This window comes from Symphodus melops (assembly GCF_947650265.1).
Source record: "Symphodus melops genome assembly, chromosome: 15".
In the NCBI taxonomy this organism is placed as follows: domain Eukaryota; kingdom Metazoa; phylum Chordata; class Actinopteri; order Labriformes; family Labridae; genus Symphodus; species Symphodus melops.
This window is the reverse complement of record NC_136705.1, coordinates 23,167,712-23,188,261: the sequence shown is the minus strand read 5'-3', so window position 1 is coordinate 23,188,261 and position 20,550 is coordinate 23,167,712. Positions and strand designations below refer to the sequence as shown.

The 20,550-nt window shown below is 45.8% G+C and overlaps 1 protein-coding gene across 1 annotated transcript; it reads right to left on the bottom strand.

Annotated features, from left to right (window-relative positions):
* Window positions 1-22: 22 nt before the first annotated feature.
* Window positions 23-19,942, bottom strand: map3k4 (mitogen-activated protein kinase kinase kinase 4). The gene is made up of 27 exons (XM_079363445.1): window positions 19,692-19,942; window positions 12,865-13,055; window positions 11,354-12,774; window positions 10,090-10,350; window positions 9,854-10,006; window positions 9,613-9,770; window positions 9,375-9,491; window positions 9,183-9,282; window positions 8,947-9,030; window positions 8,593-8,862; window positions 8,357-8,506; window positions 7,881-8,042; window positions 7,573-7,706; window positions 6,508-6,586; window positions 6,312-6,390; window positions 5,022-5,115; window positions 4,614-4,739; window positions 3,418-3,518; window positions 3,244-3,324; window positions 2,641-2,832; window positions 2,478-2,548; window positions 2,274-2,390; window positions 1,984-2,143; window positions 1,754-1,876; window positions 1,503-1,609; window positions 1,029-1,208; window positions 23-871 (listed from the first exon to the last, which is right to left on the bottom strand). The coding sequence occupies exons 1-27, from the start codon at window positions 19,721-19,723 to the stop codon at window positions 851-853; spliced, it is 4,764 nt and encodes a 1,587-aa protein (XP_079219571.1). The 5' UTR covers window positions 19,724-19,942; the 3' UTR covers window positions 23-850.
* Between the last annotated feature and the right edge of the window lie 608 nt (window positions 19,943-20,550).

Sequence of the window (20,550 nt, the reverse complement as noted above, 5' to 3'; positions counted from 1 at the left end):
GTGAAGGAAATAAGACACCTGATTTAAAAAAACAATTGATTTATTAATATGGTTTGTACATAGCAAACACTGTAAGAGCAGCAGAGGACCAGAAGTTGTGTGTCAGTGTGTGTGTGTGTGTGGATGTTGTTTATGTTCAGCAGCAGGGAGGGAGAGCCCGTTCCTCCTCTCAGTCACATGAACCGCTCGTCGCCAGTAGACTTGAACATTTACTCCTCAGCAAAGGCAAAGAAAAACACATTTAAAAAGAATCCTTCCTCGTGCCCACATAGCCTTAAAAGCGACCAGAGATAAATTAATTTGAATATTTGTATTGTTCATTTTTATAACCAGCGTCTCTTTCAATTAATTGAGGCATGCCACACACTCTTCAGCCTTTAAAGAGCGAAGATCCCGCCCTCCTCTACTCAACTTCCACTTCGGGTAAACAGTTTAAAAGTGCCATAGATTTTGTCCCCTCCCACCCGCTGACCCCCTCCCATTTGTTAAAAAAAAAAAAAAAAAAAAAGGGTTCCTCAATGCCTTTTCAGAGGTCTCTTCACTAGTGAGAACAACAAATGTGGCAATATTTACTTTACAATATTGTTTATACAAGAATTAAAGTCACTCCTATTCTTACAGTATGTACAGTCCCGCCCCTCCCCAGTTCATGGGTACATAAAGAACCACCCTATAATCCATAGGTCCACTTGTCCTCTGAAATGATTTTTGTTTTAGTTCCTCAGTTTAACTCCATGTGCCTTCAGCCGTGACTTCCTCTTCCCAGCGTCCACAGTTCTGTTTCCTCTTTGACGACGGCGTGTGCAGTAGTGCTTTCATTTGTAAACTCGGCAGCCGCAGGAGGGTCCGATCACTCCTCATCCGTACACACCTGAAACGGGAGAGAGAGAGGCTTTAAAGCTCGTTTGGTTTATCTTTCTGATTATTAAAATACGTTACTCCACCTAGCGTTTAAAACTGAGGCCTTTCAGGTCGGGGACGATCAGTGATATCTGAGCGAGGAGTCTTTTTTTATGAAAATGTCTCACCTTAACAAACGGGTGGTCTAGCAGCATGCTAGCTGTCCAGCGGCGTTTCGGTTCGCTCTCCAAACAGTGACCCAGGTAGTCCTTCCCCTCCGTGCTCAGCTTCTCTGGGATGGGGGGTTTATGGCCCATGCCCACTTTGTACATGATCTGGAAGTTGTGCTCGTACTCGTGCCAGGGTCTCTGCACGTTGAGATGAAGAAAAGGAAAAAAAAAAGAAAACATGATTCCTGTATTTTTTATCTATGACCACAGAAATGTAAAGACAAAAAAAACCCCCTCTCCTAAACAATTCAGACAAACGAAAAAAAACAAAAACTATTCCATCAAGTGCTGCTAAATGTCTACCAGCCCGACCCATGAAAGCATGGAGTACGCTTCACAATAACAATTTAAAGTGCACTTAAAAAAGTCAAAGTTTTAATGTTCTACGGCTTGAAAAACGTCATGTGTTGAGTGTTATCCTTCTCTCCTCACCTTTCCGGTCACCATCTCGATGAGAACGCAGCCTAAACTCCAGATGTCTGCTGCTCGTCCGTGACCTTCGCCCTTTGCTCTGGTGATCACTTCTGGAGCCATGTATGCTGATTGAGAAGGAAATAATGCACAGTTAAAATACAAACACTTCAAGAATTAATCTCAGTATGAACGAGCATCTTCGGTGGAATATGAAGAGACAGTGACCTCTAGTGGCCGCACACAACCAGGACAAGAGAGCACTTTGTTACCTGCCGTCCCCAGTGTGCTGTTCACTTCTCCTGGCATGGTGTGAGTGTTGTTCCTTAACTTGACCGAGCAGCCGAAGTCACCCAGCTTGATCAGGCCGGACGACGTCAAAAAGATGTTGGCTCCTGATTTTAAAAAACATCATCATCATCATCGTCATCATGATAGTCGTAGGTTAAGGGAGGATCTACTTCTGCACCTCTCTAAAGCAAAAAGAGTTTGAGACACTGACCCTTGATGTCACGGTGCACGATGCCGTGTTCATGCAGCACATTGATGGCGGTCGTGATCTGTTTGCTGTACAGCCTGATGACGTGTTCCTGCAGCCCGAGTCTGGACACCTCCTCCAGAGTTCCCTCGTCACAGTACTCCATGAAGATGTACATCTCCTCCTACAGGTGAACGAATGACAACACTGCATCAAACTGATTCAGAAACGTAGCAAGTCTTCACCGCCGCTGCCGCCTTTTCAATCTGTTCACACTCGTGCAGGTTCAGTCTGCATTAACATGGGTCTCTTACCCGATGCAGCTCAACTCCAAAGTACCGCACCAGGTTCGGGTGTTTAATGCCTTCAAATATTTTCAGCTCGTCCGCGGTCTCTTTGATTGTTTTGTGATCATTGGGCTGGAATCGAATCTACATGAAAAAAACAAAACAAAATAAATCACACGTTTACACTACGTACATGTGAAATCACTGTAAACTGTAGTTGTGACTGCTCACCTCCTTCATGGCCATGAGTTCTCCAGTGTCGACATTGATGCAGGTGTACACCTTCCCGTACTGGCCCTCACCTGTAGATGACACACACACACACACACGTTACATCAGCGGCTGCTTTAAGAGACCTGCATCAGAGCACAAAGCGGGCTGAAGGGAGCCGTACCTATTTTGTTGCCTCTCTGCCACTTGAAGGTGACCTTCCTGAGTCCCACGTGCATGACGTTGTCGTACGACTTTGGCGTGTGGCAGACTTGGCCGATGATGTTGCGCTGCTTCATCACAGCGTACCTCTTGTCCTCAAACTTGCGGATGGAGCGGCGGACGGCCTCCATGGGGCTTTGTCGCGCTGCCGTGTCTGAGAGACAGAGATGTTTCACAAGTTCAGTTATGAACACGAGCTGCGTTCAGTGGAGACCTTCATCACGTTTGATTCTTCTGGTTTGGATTTCTGTAACTCTTCGTGTTTAGGCGGTTAACCTGTCATCTCTCTGACGCTTACGGCTGACTGGAAGAGTTCACCTGATCACATCACACAGTTAATAACAAACCAGCTGATGCTTCTCCATCCAGGTTCAAAGTCTTTATCTCTGAATCTGTGAACCTGTGATCATCAGAGCCACACAGACCCTGGAAAACTTTAAGAGTTTGACCCTCCTCTGAATGCTTCTTGTTAAAACATTAAGCAAGAGGAGGATATCTAAATAAAATAATGGTCATCTTAATTTCACACTGGCATTATTTAATTTAATGTATTTTAATCCTGTACCCTTTGACTGGCTGATGAAGGTGCGGAGCTCCCAGCTTCGGCGGGCGGCGCTGTTCGGGTCACTCTTCGGATAGGAGGGTTCTAAAGAGAGAAATCACAAGAGTCATTCATCAACCCAGCAGACAGATATTGCACAATGTGGATTAAAGTAAGCAGGTGGTTCAATGCGCCCACCTTCTCTGTCCTCAGTGGGGCTGGAGTGGCGGCTCAGAGATTTAAAATTCAACTCTGCTGCAACCGTGGACAGCCGGTCGTTTTCATGGTAACTGGATCCCCTGCTAGGATGTGGAGGACAGTGAGGCAACACAATCAAACACGACAGATTCAGACTCTGAGGTCCTAATCTGTTAAAGGACAAACAACGAGGGGGCCGTCTCTTTATTTAATGCTCTTAAAATGATGAAGGAGACATTTCATACGCTGGTTCCTGTAACGCTAATGTGAGACGTTAGCAAAACAGTGAAGCGCTTTTTCAAGGCGCCTTTATGAGAAAGGGGAGGGGCCGTATAATTTGAAACGGTACAGACATCTTCTTCATCTGCTGCTGCTTTTAGGGCATGATATTCTCAGACTTGTGTTCCGGTTTCAGGCTGATTTTAAAAAGAGACAAAAAGGCGTCTGACCTTTGAAGGGAAGCAGAGATTTGCCTTTTAAAACCCATTAGAAGTTCAGCATGCATCAGAGTCATTACTCAGCTCATATACACATTAAGGTTAGATCTCTCTCTGCATTTTCTGACATTCAAAAGCACACACAGAGAAGGAAAAAGTCTCAGAGCGGTGACTCACCAGCATCAAAGCAAGACTGATGTTAAAAGCACTAATAAGCAGAGACGCTCTGTCAATGAGGGACGAGTGTTTGTTTCCTCCTATTTTCACACCATGCACAGTAACCACAGTGTCCTCCCTTGGCCAGTAACAAGTAACATGTGAAATGATGGACACGAGATTCTTTTCACTGGGTCGACTCTCAGCTTTCAGTCTTTTGTGTCCGTTCACGTTGAGATGAACATCTCCAAAATCTAAATTCACCGTCTGAGCTGGAATCAGAATCTGACAAAGAAACTTCTGAAGCTGCCAACAAATGAATGACGATGAATCCCAAGACGATCCTTTGTATCGTGTGTTTTTAAAATGTCTTGTTAAAGCTGCTTACTGGCACTCCACTTTGATGAGTGTTACAATAACTGTGGTGCTTCTCCTTAAAGGATGAATGTTGAATCTTTTTGAGAGAGAGCCTGCAAATTATAGATTTTTTTTTTTAAATCATATGAACACAAAGCCTGTCCTCCTTCTCTCTCCTTTGTGCCGGCCCTCTCTTTTGTGTCTTCACAGCAGTTTCTAACAGGTGACTCGGGGGGACAAAGCTACCTGACGTCATTGGGGCTGCTGCTGGGCGCTTTGTTGTGGCTGTGTTGTTCCCCCGGGCCCTGAGGGACGGGGCGAGGGCCGTTGGGGAAAAGCTGGTTCCGGAGGTCGCAGGGGAGACTTCGGGAGCTGTGTGGTTGAAAAAAACAAACAAACTGAGGATCGAAGTCGGGGGGGGGGGGGGGGGTGTGGCTTAACGTGGGATGTGAATAGAGACGGTGAAGGGAGTAGCTGGGTGGCTGGTTGAGGGACACACTGAAACACACTCGCTCACTCAGATTGTGTCGAACACACACACACAAACGACAGAGCTAGAAAAAAAAGGGACGGACACAAAAACGAGTGACTATGAGCCATGCAGGAAAGAGTTCAACAATCACACCGCTTCAAATGAAAAGCGTCGTCACCTACCTGAAACCTTCGGTGTTGGGGATAAACAGATTGGGGTTTGGTGGGTCACTGTGGCAGCGAGGGACCTTAACAGGGCGAGGACTATTCCTGGGAGCTTGAAAGAATAAATAAACACTTCCATGAGTGAAGACACACGAGAGGAAAAGCTGTTTGCTCTGGAGGAAATTTAAAATAGAGATCTGATAAAAAACGCTTTTTTTTTTTAAATCAACCAGTTAGCAGGAAGCATTTATACAGTAGCACTTCCCACCTGTCTGTGCACGTCAACAACAACTGAGAGAGACGAGTGATTCAGAAAACGTCACCACGATGTCTCTCACTCAGCCCACACTAAGCTTCATGAGGTGTTTCTTACATTTCTGGAAACACTCAAAGTAAACTATAGAGATTTGATCCCTTTGTTGATGTCCTGTATTTTTATTTCTTCTGATGATGATGATGATGATATGGACCAATGTGTCTGAAATCAATTTAAGTAAAGTCAGTGAACTACAAAGTGTTTTTACTTTGTTGTTCAGTTCGTGCAGAAACTGGCCGACATCAACCTGTTGTTTTTGTTTCTGTATCCGTCCTTATTTGTTGAGGAAACATTTGCTGAGTAAACACACAGTGTTCCAGTAACACCATACTTCCCAGTCACAGTGAGTACACTTTCACACATAACCAGTTTTCTAGCAAGGTTTTCATGAAAATGGCCGAACCAACCAGTTCAGTTACTCTTCAGGTAACAAACCCTCCCTATGAGCTGAATGTTATCTCATTATCATGTGTGCTTAAGTTCCTCATGACGCACACATTATGAACATGAAGCTGAATATTAAAGGTGACATATTATACAAAATCCACTTCTCCATGTTCCTCTGACTCTAACATGCGTCTCTATCTGTCTACAAACCCCCCTATGATGAGAGAAGTCCATCTTCTCTGTGCTGTGCTTGCTCCACTTTTCAGAAAATGTGTGCTCAAACAAGCTGTTTGGAAATGTTCCCTTCATGACATCACAAAGGGCAGTAGCCCCTCCCCCAGGTGGGTGACACTCCCACAGCGAGGTGTTTGTTCTGCCCTCTGAGTCTGCCTTCTCACCGTTAACAATAGGACATGAAGCGAGAAAGCACCGAGTACACCCGAGCCCTTCCAGAGAGGGGGCGTGGTCAGACACAGCTCATTTACATATTTAAAGCTACAGACACAGAAACAGCCTGTTCTGAGCAGGGCTGAAATAGAGGGGTTTATATGCAAAGAAAAGGAGTAGAAGCCACAAACAGTTTACATGACAGAGGAGCATCTTACCGATGTACAGGCCAGTTACTGGGCTGTGAGGTTTTCCAATCACATGTCCGATACATTCATTCATCAAAGCTTGTAAATTCTGCAGAAAGAGACGCAAATGCAAAGTCAGGACAGTGACAAAATCATAACCCAAGCCGGCTTAATGTGCAGTTTGTAGAAAACGACAAGAATATGAAAACAGGATGTGCTACTGTACCAGGAAGTCTTCCTCTGGTAGTGCTGATATGAAGGCAGGTTCGATGGCCTGAAGAAAATCAAAACCCTGAGTCGCCCACCTGGGAGAGAAACATGGCAGCCAATCAGGAACTGCTAAAATGATCTGCTGCTGACAACAAACCCCCTCCCTCGCACCCCAATAAAATGTGCAGCATCATTTCATTAAACATTTTTAAACATCAAGGTCGGACCTGAACCCAAGGCCGCTGCGATTAGGACTAAAGCCTCCGCACATGAGGCACCAGGCCATCTGGCACCGCATGTAACGTTTTTTGAAGGGACAAAAGAATTCAGAAAAGTTTGTATAAAACTTTTAAAGTTCAAACCGCTGCATCGACAACATTCAGGTAATCAAACATTAAAAGGTGCTAAACCATCAGGAGGTTATAAACTGATGAATAATGAAAACAAAAAATGATAACAAATTTTGTTTGCATATTAGTCATCACACCTTTTTAAGGGCATTTTAAAAGTCTCTCCAAAAGGTGTTGTGCTACTTGCTGTAGTTGTATGCTGTGATGTAACCTAAAGGCAACACTTGATGTTGCCATGGTAGCTTGTTACAGTTAGAAAAAAAAAAAAAAAAGCTCTTGGCATGGAGGTCTAACATAAAAAGAGGTTCAATGTTGTGACAACGGATAAACATCACTGTGTTCACAGTTAAATTAATATAAAAACAGCAGAAATTATCAATCACTACATTAACCAATAAATCTTAAAGATCCCATACTATCCTCATTGTCACCATTCATGTTGTCAATGAGAGAAACCTGTAGATCATTTATTCAGTTTGATTTATTCTTTTAGTTTGGGACTCCAGCATTGAAACACTCAATGAGAAAGTTTTAAAATGGGGATGAGCAGAATAGGTGAATGTGAAGTCGTTAAAGGTGATGGGGAATAAAACAAGTTGTATGTTGTTCTATTAAGCTAAGACTACTTACACAATGCTGCAAAAGAAACACAAACACCTAGCAAAGAGGTTTGCAGAGCTTTCACAAACCCAACGAGTGAAGAAGTGGGACACTTGAAGTGAAGTCCTTACCTGGGCTTGGTACCCCTGCCGCTCTCACATTTGGTTAGCACATAAGTCATCCACTTGCGAGCAAACGCTATGTAGCGTTCCCCGATCCTCTGCCTGAATTCCCCTGACATCAGACGCACCACCTCTTTGTGGTACTGAAACACAAAGCCACAAACAGGAAGAGATTTAACAGTACTGCCCTCACACCATCACTTCACATCTCCCTCTATTCTTATTAGATGTCACTCAAATGTAAAAGAAGAGGATTGTTAAGTCACACACAAAAACTTCTCAGTGTCTCTTAAAAAAATAGACGCTCCTGTGTTTACCTCAAAGGCAAAGTTGTAGCCCTGAATCATTGCCTCCCTGTAGTACTGATGCAGCGTGGCTGACTCCGACTCCTCCACCTCTGCCTCAAACTCTGTGGTGAACATGTACTCCACCCGGTCGATGGCTGTGCCGATCTTGATGCATAGCTGCAGGGCCTCATCCTGTTGCAGGAGAGAGAGATTAACTCTATAATCATTGATTTTTGATACAACTAACCCGTAGATTCAAAGTCAGCAGTGAAAGCAGCCAAAGTGGAAAACAAAAAGCATCAATGTGGGTTCACTACACGAGGTACTGTGGCTTTGAATGTCACAGATGTAAAGAAGAATCTGGTCTGATAAAGCCTGGGAGTTTTTCAAGGTAATTTGAGGTTAATGGTAGCAGCTGCAGAAAATATTTAAATTGAAAGTGGGACACCAGCGTGCACCTGTTTAGAGATGAAACACTTTTTCAGAGTGTGTGGTTATGAGAGTACCTTGAGCTCCTCCAGAGCGCCGGCGATGAGAGGCTGACTCGATGTTTGCTCGCGGCTCAGAGAGAGCACGTCCTCCATCGACTGCTGGAAGGCCTTCCGCTGGGCAACCAGGTGAGCTGAGTGCATCACTATCAACAGCATGTTCTCCACCTGAACCACGATTACAAATCAGTGAGAGGCTTTTGAACTCCACACCCACACCTTTAGACGGAAATAGAAAAAAAAAAATCACTTACCTTCATGGCTCTTAAAGTGTCAACAGTCTCCATCTGGGGGACCAGTTTGAGCAGCTCTCCATCCCACTGAGCCCAGTCTGAATCAGTAGTGGAGTCTCCGGCGCCGTGTTTACTCATGAGCAAGTAGGTCTCGTCATCGCTCATCTCGTCAGGCTCTTTGGAGCAGTCTTTCCCTGCAGCGGCATTGAGGAGCTGCAGGATGAGAGGCCGCTGGTCCATCAAACCACAGGGGACAAAAATCTGCAGCTCCTCCAGGCCTGGAATCTGAACCTGGATGTCAAAGCAGAAACATAAATATCGACAGGACGGGAAATAAAGACGCAAGACAAGCAACACAAAGAAAAGCAAACCCACCTTTACGTGGTTTCCCTTCTTCAGGGCATCCAGGAGAGACGTCACCCCATTGGTGATACTGAAATCTGCAGCAATCTCTAAGTCCTGCAGAGAAGGATGCAAAACAAAAGTGTCAGAACACAAAGTCCTAGTTTGGCATTTAAAAAAATAAATAAAAAAAATCAGGGCCACAGATAGAAACTGCACAGCCGGTTCTGTTTCAAGGGGAGTGAAAATTCCTCACTGCTTTTTCTCACCTTTCGCAGCATTTTGGCAAATCCCAGAGCCTTGGACGCTCGCTCCCTGGCCTCGTGGAACAGCTCCTTCAGTGACCGACTGGTCTCGATTACCGACCGCCTGCACGGGTCAAAAACACTCCGGGTCAAAATGAAAACACTCACACAAGGATGAAATATATTTTCATAAAGGCTGAAGAGAATAAAACGTACCTGATCTCATCCGAGGCAGTGCTGTCATCTGCACATTCCCAGAATTCATTACCACTCTTTTGCAGGCCAGCGTCGAGGAACTCTCCGGTGGATTTAAGCAGCATCCCGGCAATATCGCTGCAAAGAGCAGAGAGACCCTCAGTTTTTCCACCATCTTTATCAGTACACTTTGCATCTTTTTACCAAAAATTGCAAAAGAACGAGTGATGTCAGTTTGGTTTGCACGTCTTTGACTGACCAGAAAAGCTTCCCAGACTGCGCCTCTCCTCCGCGGATGTACGGAGTGATGACCTTTGTGAAGTTCCACTCCTCCTCTAACAGGTTCTTTAAGCTATGAGAGGCCTGAGGCAGCTGCTGCAACATCTGGATCCAACTGTGCATGTAGTCAAAGTAGACCTAGGAGAACGGATCAGGATCTTTTATGCAGAACTTGCGTACGTTCACCGTGTCAAAAAGAATGCACTTCCAGCTCATCTTACCACCAGCATCTTGTGAAGGTCCTCTTCAAACTCGTCAATATTTGCATTGGTCTGCAAGCCCTGAGCGTCGGTGACCACGCCGCGCAGCATGAACTGATAATACTGCTTCATCAGCAGGCCGCCTTTAAGAACCTCTTTACACTCGCGCACCAACTGCAAAGCACAAACAACAAACGCGGTACTTAGACTTCCCTCCTGCACAGACGGAGCAGAGATGAGTGTGAGAGTCTGCTTGCCTGTTTGATACTGAGCAGTGAAGGCTCTCCAGCAGGCCTCTGCTCCAGTCGCAGTTTAAGGCATTCGTGAATGACGTTGAGGAGGACTCTGCACAGCACGAGGAACGCTGGCTGGAAGGACGGCAGCTCCATGTCCAGCATGTCCTCCCAGGAAACCATGTCTGCTCCGAGCTCCGGGTGAGCAGGACCACTACAGGACAGATGGCGGGACAGTTCTGGCAGGTAGTCGCTGTAGAGCATGGGGTCGGGGAAATCTGCAAACTGCAGATTTAGGAAGATTGAGTTAATTCAGATCGAGTGCAGAGCACCATAGATGACCTGTGTGACAAAATCCCTTCACGTCTCACTCATAATAACCACTGAATACATATTTTGTTGTTGCTTGGTTTATCTTCAAAAGACAGTATCCTAAACCATGTGCTTACTGCTTGGTCAATTATGGCACAACTCAAGTCAGCGCTGCAAAGATTCTTCAAAAATTTGGAGTGGGACAAAAGACAGAATATGATATTTACATCCGGATGGTGTTTCAAACTTCTTCCCCTTCGGAGGGGTTACAGGAGCAGCAGAGCCTCCAGGGGAACGCAGGGTAAGAGTGTGTGTGTGTGTGTGTGTGTGTGTGTGTGTGTGTGTGCGTGTGTAGAGCTCCCACTGTGCTCTCTTGTGCTTCCCTGATGCCGTAAAGCAAACACTGCTGACTGGGACAGTATATGGATTAGTGCAGGATGACTGTATCATCATATTATCATCACCACGTTATCTCTCATTGATGCTTTCACTTTTGGATTGCACAACAGAGAATATCAACTAAGATCGAGGAGAGACAGACGCCTGATAAATATGTTACACAGCTCCAGCTTGTCTCCTCCTCGGTCCATATGCACAGCCTCCGGACTTCAGAGGAATATTCAATTATTTAAGAATTGTTCGCATGACTTGCAGTTTGGAGTGCTGCATTTTAACACCCGCAGAAAAGCTGGGGGAAAAAAATGGTTAAAGCTCAACATTTCTGATACACACATTCGATTTTTCTAAGAGACCTAAAACCATCCTGTATGTGACAACACTTCCTTCCTCGCACAATCTTTACGTCCCTATGGCGTTTGGCCTTCAATATAAATGCCAGAGGTGTGACGGGCAGAGCCAGCCGGGGAACACAGTGCTGGGTCTGTGCGTATGCCTCATGTGGTTCCACAGACTGGGACGCCAGTGTCACATGATACACTTTGATATTCATTGATCATGCCGTTAATGACGTGCTCACCTCGAGTGCAGGCGTGTTGCGGAGCAGCGCCGCTCTGGACCTCTGCAGAGAGCGGTCCATCAGTTTGTGCAGTCTGAGGATCAGTTTACGCAGTCCCATCTGTTTCAGAGCTTTATCTACAAACGGTCTGTAGATGGCTGTGGGGCAGAAAACTCCCCCACCCGCCACTGCTTCCACGCTCGCCGCAGAGGCGGTGGGGAGAAACTCGTCTTCTGACAACAAGCGAGCAAATTTAGGAGTCAGGGTTGGAGACAGCTCTCCGTCTGCTACATGTCCAAATTCCACCTCCTCCTCCACCTCCCTGTCCTCTGCATCACTTTCAGCCGTGAAAGTGGCCGTGGAGTCGTTCTCCTCATCTTCCTCGTTCTCCTCTTCTTCATTTCCACGAGAGCAGCGAGGTGAAGGGATCTCAAAGATGGGCCAACCAATGCGGGAAAAGTCATGGAGGCCCAGCACTGTGGCCATGACGCGCAGCTTCTGATTAAGGTCCTGGGTGATGTTGAGCCACAGACAGAGCGCCTGCAGCCTGCCCTGAAAGTCCCTTGCTGCATACTTTTCATAGTCCTTTTGGAGGGCCTGCAAAGAGGGGTACAGGGCCTCCACCGACTCCAGTAACTCCATGACACGCTTCACCTGCTCAAACGCCAGCCGCTGGCGCTGAAGGTGCTCCCTGCAGTCGGCGCCAGAGCCCAGAGGCTCCGCCGCGTTCATCGCCGACGAGTGGAAGGCGCTAAAGCCCCAGGGGTCGACCCCACAGTGGTTGGTCTCTGCTACAGCAGGCTCCATTTCCTCTCCACTGACGAGATCCGGGGCGCCCTGATAGTCAAATATTTGAGAGCCGACACACTGGGCTCCTCTCAGACCGGCGTAGTTGACCTTAAAGTGCAGCACCTCGTTGATGATGTCAGGGATGGCCTGGCGGGCGGTGAAAAGAAAAAAGTCCTGGTCCCCGGTGGAGCGGCGTGCGTGCCACGCCTGCAGCTCCAGCCAGATGACCTCGTTGTTGTGACCCATGAAGGCCATGTTCTCCAGGCCTCGCTGCTCCTTCTCCTTCCTCTTGGAGGACATAGACGTGAGCTTGAGCAGCAGCCGTAGAGTCTCAAAGAACTTGAGGCGGTCGGCAGGACAGTCTGTCCTGGAAGTCTGCCGGTGTGTCCGTACCAAGAAGGGCATAGACACGGGCTGTTTGCCGCTGCTGCAGCCCAAGCTCAGGTAGTGCTTCCTGGGATCCATACTGAGGGCGCTGAAAGGACCGGACTTTGACAGCGGATCCAGCATGAAGGCGCCTTCAAACGTCTTCTTGTGGTCTCTCTCGGTGGAGCGCTGCGCGGCCCTCTGCTTCTTGCCTTGCTTGTAGCTGTGCTCCTCGGGGACCTCTGCTGGCCGGGGAGTCTCCCTCTGCACAGACAGGCTCACTTCCGCTGAAACAAACACAGAAAGCATTCCACCCTGGTCAGTACCATGTCTATACGAGGGACATCTTTCATGTGCTTTCACAGGTTTCACTTTACCCTTGTTGGGAGACCTTCCGGCGCTCCTCGTCTGGCTGTTCCTCTGATGCTTGCCTGACATGCGTTTCATCTGACGGTTGGTATACGGAGGCGACGTGCCGTACAGAGCTTCCTCCTCTTCACTGGGAGAGTCCCAGGATTCATCCACAGCAGAGTTCTGGTGGGATGCATCTTCCGCTGGCTTGGACTGCCTGCAAACAATAAATGAGAATCCACGTAAAGGCGGACAGAACAACAGAGTCAGCATGGCCCGGAGCCGAAGAATCAATTGTTACAAACACAATCCAGATAACGATTATGTTTGTCTGTTTCACTTTTTACATTTGCAAGTGTTCAGGAAATTGAATGACTGGAAAAACAGCAGCAATAATACAGACTGTGCAGAGCCAATGGAGGTGAGTCAGTAACAGTAAGCTTGCTCAGAACAATTATCTGACAGTCACACAAGTCCAGCATGCCCATTAAAGTGCGTCTTTTTAGAGTTACAGCGGTTTTGAAACATAAATATAAAAATTAAAGTATGGCACTTTTTTTGTATCTCAAGCAAAAAATATTTTATGCTGACCACAGAAATCCCTGAGAACCAGCGGGCGTGATTTTTATCTTTACAATTCCAACTGTTCCCTTGAAGTGATGTGAAGAGTGAGCAAGACACTACATGAAGGCGTTTCAGTCATACCACACAATGACAACGAAAAGAAATGTGTGCTCAAGGTCAAACAGCGCTGGCTTGTTTGCACCCATAACAGAGCGAGCAGCAGATCTCCTCTAATGCCACAGCAAACCAGTTGCTAAACTGCAGCGAGACGGCTCGTCTGCTTCGACCTCCGGCAGAGCGCCGACTCGCCTGACTGGCTGCCTCCTGAACGTACGGCTGCAGAGCTCTGCTCGCGACCACAGCCCTGCACACACAGGATAATAAGCTGCGGGCTCGAGTAAACATGATGGCCGAACCAGAGAAGGGAGAAATAGTAAACCTCTTCTGCTAAGTCATCAACTGTGAAAGTCAAGATCTGATTAAGACGAGTGACTCAAACGTGTAGACATTGGAAAATTTGCACGTGCAGTTCTCTCACTTTTCTTGTTTCCCCATGTACGAAAACAAAAAGAACTCCCGCCGCAGCATCACAGTCTGCAGAAAGCAAACATTGTAATCACTTGAAACACTCCCTCTTGGATGGAAGAAGGAGCAGCACGCCTTCCCAGATTACAATGTCAAAGCTTTCTACCCTAATGCCTCTCTGAGGGGCTTTTAATAGGATTAGAGGGAAAGGTTGGAGAGGTCTGACTCCACCAACAAAAACAAAAAGAGGAAGAAGAGGAGGGGCATGAAGCAGGCGGTCTGCATGCTGGTCACCATGTGTCCCCCCCTCATCGATTATCTCATTGAAAGACATTCCCCAACACGCGCCCGTCAGCTTCTGCGTCGACACAGTTGAAAAGGGGCGCACACACTTGCAGGGGCAGCGCGTGTGCACGAGGGAGGGGGGGGGGGGGGGGGGGGGATAATCAGGAAATCAGAGTCCAGACTTCTACAGCCCATCTGCCCCTCTGCAGAGTGTGTGTCTTTGCACACACGCACACAGAGTCCCCGGGGAGCAGACACCTGCTGCACATCCTGCAACTTCAAATTCAGCAAGATGCATTAAAAGACTCGATGAACGAAAAAAAGCAGTGCAGGAATAATGTGAGTGTCACGGTCATCTTAACCACCACGGACTCCAAATCACAGAATAACTCTTTGCACCAAAGAACACTGGAGCCTTTATGAGTTTTCTGTGAGAAATAGTGAAGGGGCTTGTTCTGCAGGAGCACAACAGTGATCTTTTCAGTATGCAAGCACCAGAAGGCACAGAAAGAAATCTTGCATGTTACAGTAAGGCTGTTAGCAAAACAACAGCACACACACATTTCTGTACATTGTGCAATGCAAAAGTCTCGACAGGTATGGAAAGACTGCGTGAGGAAAGCAGAGCCGCCCACTGCGTCTATCACACGTCACATCAGACTCTTTGCACATTTGTAAACATTCCAAGTGTGTGCGGGTGTGAGGTGTCCGAGGACAGAAATAGCACATGCATGTGAGACGGAGGAGACCACGTTTTAAAAAAAGGGACACTTCTCTATGCAGAACGCATGACTTCATCGCTGAGGAATGACAGCGGAACCAATGACGCCATCACTGCCAGTTTGTTTGTTTGGTTGCCATGGCACACTTCAAGCACAGATTGTGCTGCAGCCAAGACTGTGCACATTCCTCTTCTGAATTCTTTGCCTTTTTCCTAAACCTACGTGCAGGCTGCAAAAAAAAAAAAGATACTTGCCTGCATGGCCGGCAGTTAACCATCGCTGCAGCAGGGTCCTCAAGCTGTCCCTGCCTGGCTGACACTGGTGAATTATCACTGCAGATGGTGTCTGGCTGGTCTCAATGGCTCATCTGATGGCTCATTGGGCCTCCAATAAAGGCCGGTGGAATGTTAAAGCCCCGAGGCACAGACACCGAGCGCATAATAAACAGCACAAAATCGAGAGTCTTTTTCTGTATCGTGACTGAAGCAGTGATACCAAGAGCTGCCAGAGTCAGGGGGGGCTTGACCTTTGACCCCACCCGTCCACACTATTGTCCCAGGAAGGGGGCATGCCATTGTATAGTAGTGACACGTGGCCCGTGAGGCCCACAGCTGAATAGCACACAGCTGGTTGGTGAGCACACTTGCTCACAATGCCCCCGAACTAAAGGGGATATTATAGAGGGAGGAAAAGGAGGAGAAAGGTTTTGAGCACTCTCCCCCCCCCAGTCGGCTCATGCTGGCACACATAATGCTCGGTAGGTTGAATCCAGATTTTGATTACCACCCACTGTTTAAAAAAAGAAAAGGATGTGTTCTGCTGGTTTTTAATGTTGGGCTAACATGTGAAGCATGAGAATAAAATAATCCTGTGTGTGCACAGCTACACAGATCTGAGTGTTTGTGCAGCTCATGCTAAAAAAGTATGCTTCTATGACGTGCTGTGTGTCCCTCACGAACAGGCAGAGCTGATGCAGCTCGACAGCCTGAGAGAATTCAGGAACAATGAACACAACATACTTGACCCCACCCTTCTCTGGAACAGTGTGACATTTCCAGGAGTGGACCTCCTAACCTCTCCTACAACAGCGCAATGCAAAAACACACTGTACTGCACAGGGGAGAGGTTTGTTTCTGCACGGCAAGATCTTAGAAGCAATCAGTCAGTCCAGAACACGGCTCAGCTTCTTTTGTTTGTCTTAAGACATCGCTCGAAAAACCTCAGGAGAAGAAAAAACAGACCTTAAGGTACAACATGAACCACAATGAACAACATGACCTTAATGCATCTAATTGTAAACACAGCTTGCAGACTGCTGGCTGCAGCATGAGGTAAATGGCATAATTACATGTTTTTCACCGTATGCAACTTGCATTATAAACAGTGCTGGCAGCAGTGTGTTCCACCTCTGAAATATAATCTGGCAGCTTCGACTTTCTTTGAGTTGTGCATAACAAGGACATATTCTGCAGAAACAAAACAACCAATCGTTTCCCTTACACAATCTTCCTCCTGCACTGTTAGCAACATCAATTGCTGAAGTTGAACTGTGACAAAGATCTCATTGTTTGAAGAGGAAACGACAGATGAGAGTGGCAGACTGTGCGAGCAGCACTGCTGTTCTCTGAAGCAGGTGTGGGCACAGACAGGATGCAGATAGGAAATGGTTCCGGATGGTCCATCTGTATTCCACAGCCTGTGCTCCTGACAAACGCAGGCATTAATGACTTCTACCCCATGAGCGTCTCCGGGGCTCCAAGCTGCTATCTGCTCGGCACACTACACCACATCCTGACATCTCTGGAATGCTTTTGGAGACGCAATGTCTTCAGACTGAATTAAAGGACGACGCATTATTGACAAAGGACCTCTGTACTTGCAACGGCCCTCAATTACAGAGCAATCGCATAACTCATCTGTCTCAGGGCGGTTTTCACTTTGAACTCCGCTCGCAGTAAGTGTTTAAGTATGTACATTTCTTACAGTGAATATAAGGATCTGTTTGTTAGCTTCATAGGAGTCCATCGTGATGCTTTCACACATGCACAATACTCCTGGAAAACGTGCTGACATGAAGCTTATTGTATATCACAGAAACACATCACAAAGTGCATGACATAACATGAGAAAACATGTTGCAGCTTCAGGCATGAATCCGAAATGATTGTCATATTCTGGATGTTTCTAAGCTCATTTGTTTATAGTCTACAAATAATTATCTGTGCAGAACCAAACTCAGACTTGATATGAATACATGCACTCAATGAAAACACGTCATAGACACATTGAGCTCTGTGCAGCGTGCGTACCTTGCAGCCAGAACTTGCTGCAGCATGCACACTGAGCTGAACATCAAAATGAAACTGAAAAAAAAAAAAAAAAAAGCCTGTATCTGTTGTGATTAAAGTGTGACGCGGACTTGCTTCCAGGAAGAGCAAGGTTAATGTCCCAGTATGTTTCCTTGTGCAACAATGCAGGACAGCGATTACAGTAACCGGTCCTCTCTTGCACAATCACCCGAGCTGTTTGTGTCCACTGTGGACCGAGTGGCCTCAAGGGTGCAGGGGAATAACAACTGGCCGCTACTCAATCATTACTGACAAAGAAACAAGCTATTTGCTCAAAAGCAGGATTATCGGCGATGACAAAGCAGATCCAGCGTGATAAATGCCCTCAGAGTCACTCGCCCTGCAGACTGCATGCGAGGACGAGAAAGGGAGGAGAGGTGGAAGACATAACAGCAGATTCCTAAGGGGCTGTCTGTCAGCAGTCAGGGGCAAACATGAGAGAATTCTGATTAGGAGACGCGTATGAACGAGGACAAATATCTTATGAGTGTCTCTCAGTATGCATACCTCGAAGATTAAAGAAACACAACGCTCCACAACAGCATGATGAATCATTTCAACAGTAAATGAGAAAACATTCTTCGTCTCTGTTAAGGACTTTGACATCAGATTACTCAAAATGTCCAGCATAAAAAGTACTAAATAATAAGTAATGAGTCGAGCAGTACACACGTCCACAGCTATTTATAGATCAAATGTTTTATGACTAACTTCAGTTAAACATAAAGGCCGACCAATAGTGACATAGTGAAAGTAGTAATTGTGCAGCTTGTCTCTGAAGTACAAAGTCTATCAGTAAAAGTGTCTCCAAGCAGAAGAAATTGGTTTTATCTGAGTGAAATGAGAGGACGCCGTCTGTTCTCGCTGTCTTGAGAGGGATTTCACGTTTCGCAGAAGAACACAATAACATAAGGCTCGTGAACTACTCCTCACCCTAAACCTGGATATACGTTTCATACTGTGCAATATATGTTTGTACTATTTAGACTAATTCATGCTATGCATCTATTTTTCTCTTTTACCTACAAGTCATATTTATTTCTACAGCAGAATGCATGTTTATTTACCTGTGCAATATTACTCTTTAACTCTGATTTTTTTATTAAGGAAAACTAATTTTCCCACTGTTTTTCCCTCATTTTTCCTCTTCTCTTACTTGAACATCAAGTGTTAGTAGCTGTGGACGTCCGCACATTTGTGCACTTCAAGTGGATTTTTTTTTTTACATTTCTTTATACGTAGGAAGTATCACTGTTATATTTGATATTATGAACATTAAAGATTCAAACAATTTTACTCCAGCAAGTTTGCCAGAAAGATCAATGCTGACTAGTCAACATGTTTGTCATTATATTGGATCTTTTTGTCCTTTTAGGCCTGAATTCTTATCATCTCACATGTCTTCATCTTTTGCTCTTGTCATGCTCAGGGATGGATTAATGTTGGGCCTTTGTAATAAAATATAACAACGATGAAGAGAGACTATTTTGTGAAGTGACGTCACGGCAACATTTGACATGATCACTTTACAAATAAAGATTCATTCATTTATAAAAATCCCCTCAGTCTTATTACGAGCTTCAGTACAAATATTTTGCATGTTCTGAAAGTGTCAATAAAAATAATATGAACAATTTGGCATACCGTAAAGATTAAAATAAACGCGCACTGTGAAAAAACAAATGACGTCTGACAGTGAACATTTGCAACAGATTGTCCATAAAGCTTCAGACCTTCACATGTAGCAGCGATGAAACCAGACATGCACCAATGTTCAGAACAAATCAGATAAACAGGACTGTGTAATGATTCAGCACTTCGAGAGAGAGAGCAAACTGGAGGATTAACAACAACAGTGGAGCAACATGCTAGCTAATTCCAGCGAAGTTGTGATGAAATGCATGCTCAGGCAACCTGAAACACACAACAACACAGCACCGAGGATCATGTACGAGCTCGCGGTGCAACACTGCTCCACTTTCAGCTCGCTTCGTGCGTGTTAGACAACTTGCATGTGAACAATAAAGTGTCAATCCCCCCGCTGACTAACAGGAGGTGTTAGCTAGCTTCTTCTCTGACATGTTGCACCATTACTACAAAAAACAAAAAAACACAAACCCCTCGTGTTACCTTCTCATCAGGCGAGCATTACAAGTCTTCCTCTCTGATAAGAGCACAGCATGTGCAATTAAATCCCCCCCTGAAAGTGTTGCCCGAAAAAAAGTTTGCAACTCCAGTTGTTGCAAATGCAACAAACTGCACGCAGTCTCACTATTTGGCAGGAAGTGGGGTTTGTGAGGGATGCGCGAGCGCCACCGTAGACTCGACTGCAGTGTCACGTTCAGCTCCCTATTTGGCAAAGCTCGAGGTCCTGATGGTGTTAGTGTCTGTTCAACAAAATTCGCATACCTGCTGGGCTTGTTGCGATCCGGAGGCTCCATAGCAAAGCAGCGGGTTCTTGATCCTATCCGTGCATGGACTAGAGCATGTCTGACGGCTATCAGACACACTTTGCACCGTTCAGTCTTTGCACAGAAAGCCGGATTTGCGTCTCTTTGGAGCACTTTCTACCCGCCGGCACTGTTGACTCTCGCTTGTGCGTATGCCGTCGCCATCTTTCCAACGTTCATTGAGGAGGAGTGCCACAATTTTGCATGACTACGGCAGCCCGGATAGGTCAATTACGGTCAGAACTATGCAGTGCATGTTTTTTAGTGTTGTGGGGAATCAGGCTCTTTTTTTTTTTTTTTTTTTTTTTTTTTTTCAGTAAACCTGGTATTTTAATTCATGGCTCTTTATGACATAAAACGTCAGCACTTTGTAGCAATTGTTTTAAAATTAAGACAAACGAGTGGTAGCCTAATTTATATTTCCCATTCATACTATATTTTAAACTATGTTTAGTTATATAAAATTAAACATGAATAACATATTTCATATTTTGATTAAAATGAGTATTATGGACTCCAAGTCCAAAACAAGACGAATAAAGGGGCAGCTCAATATTTTGGAACAAAAGCTCAATAAGTTCCTAACAGTGTGTTCATCTTCTGGATTCAGTGTTGGTGCTGGTCCAAACTGGACAACTTTGTTAAACTAGGTACCAAGATAACTGGGAAGCAAATCTGCTGCATGTCTTACCAGCAGACCAACAAGACTACAGTGGACTGATTATGTACGCTTAACTTCAGGACGTGGGTGGGCCTACATGTCCTGTCAGCATGTGCAGATTAGGGTTAGGGTTAGTTTATGGGTTAGGTTATTTCTC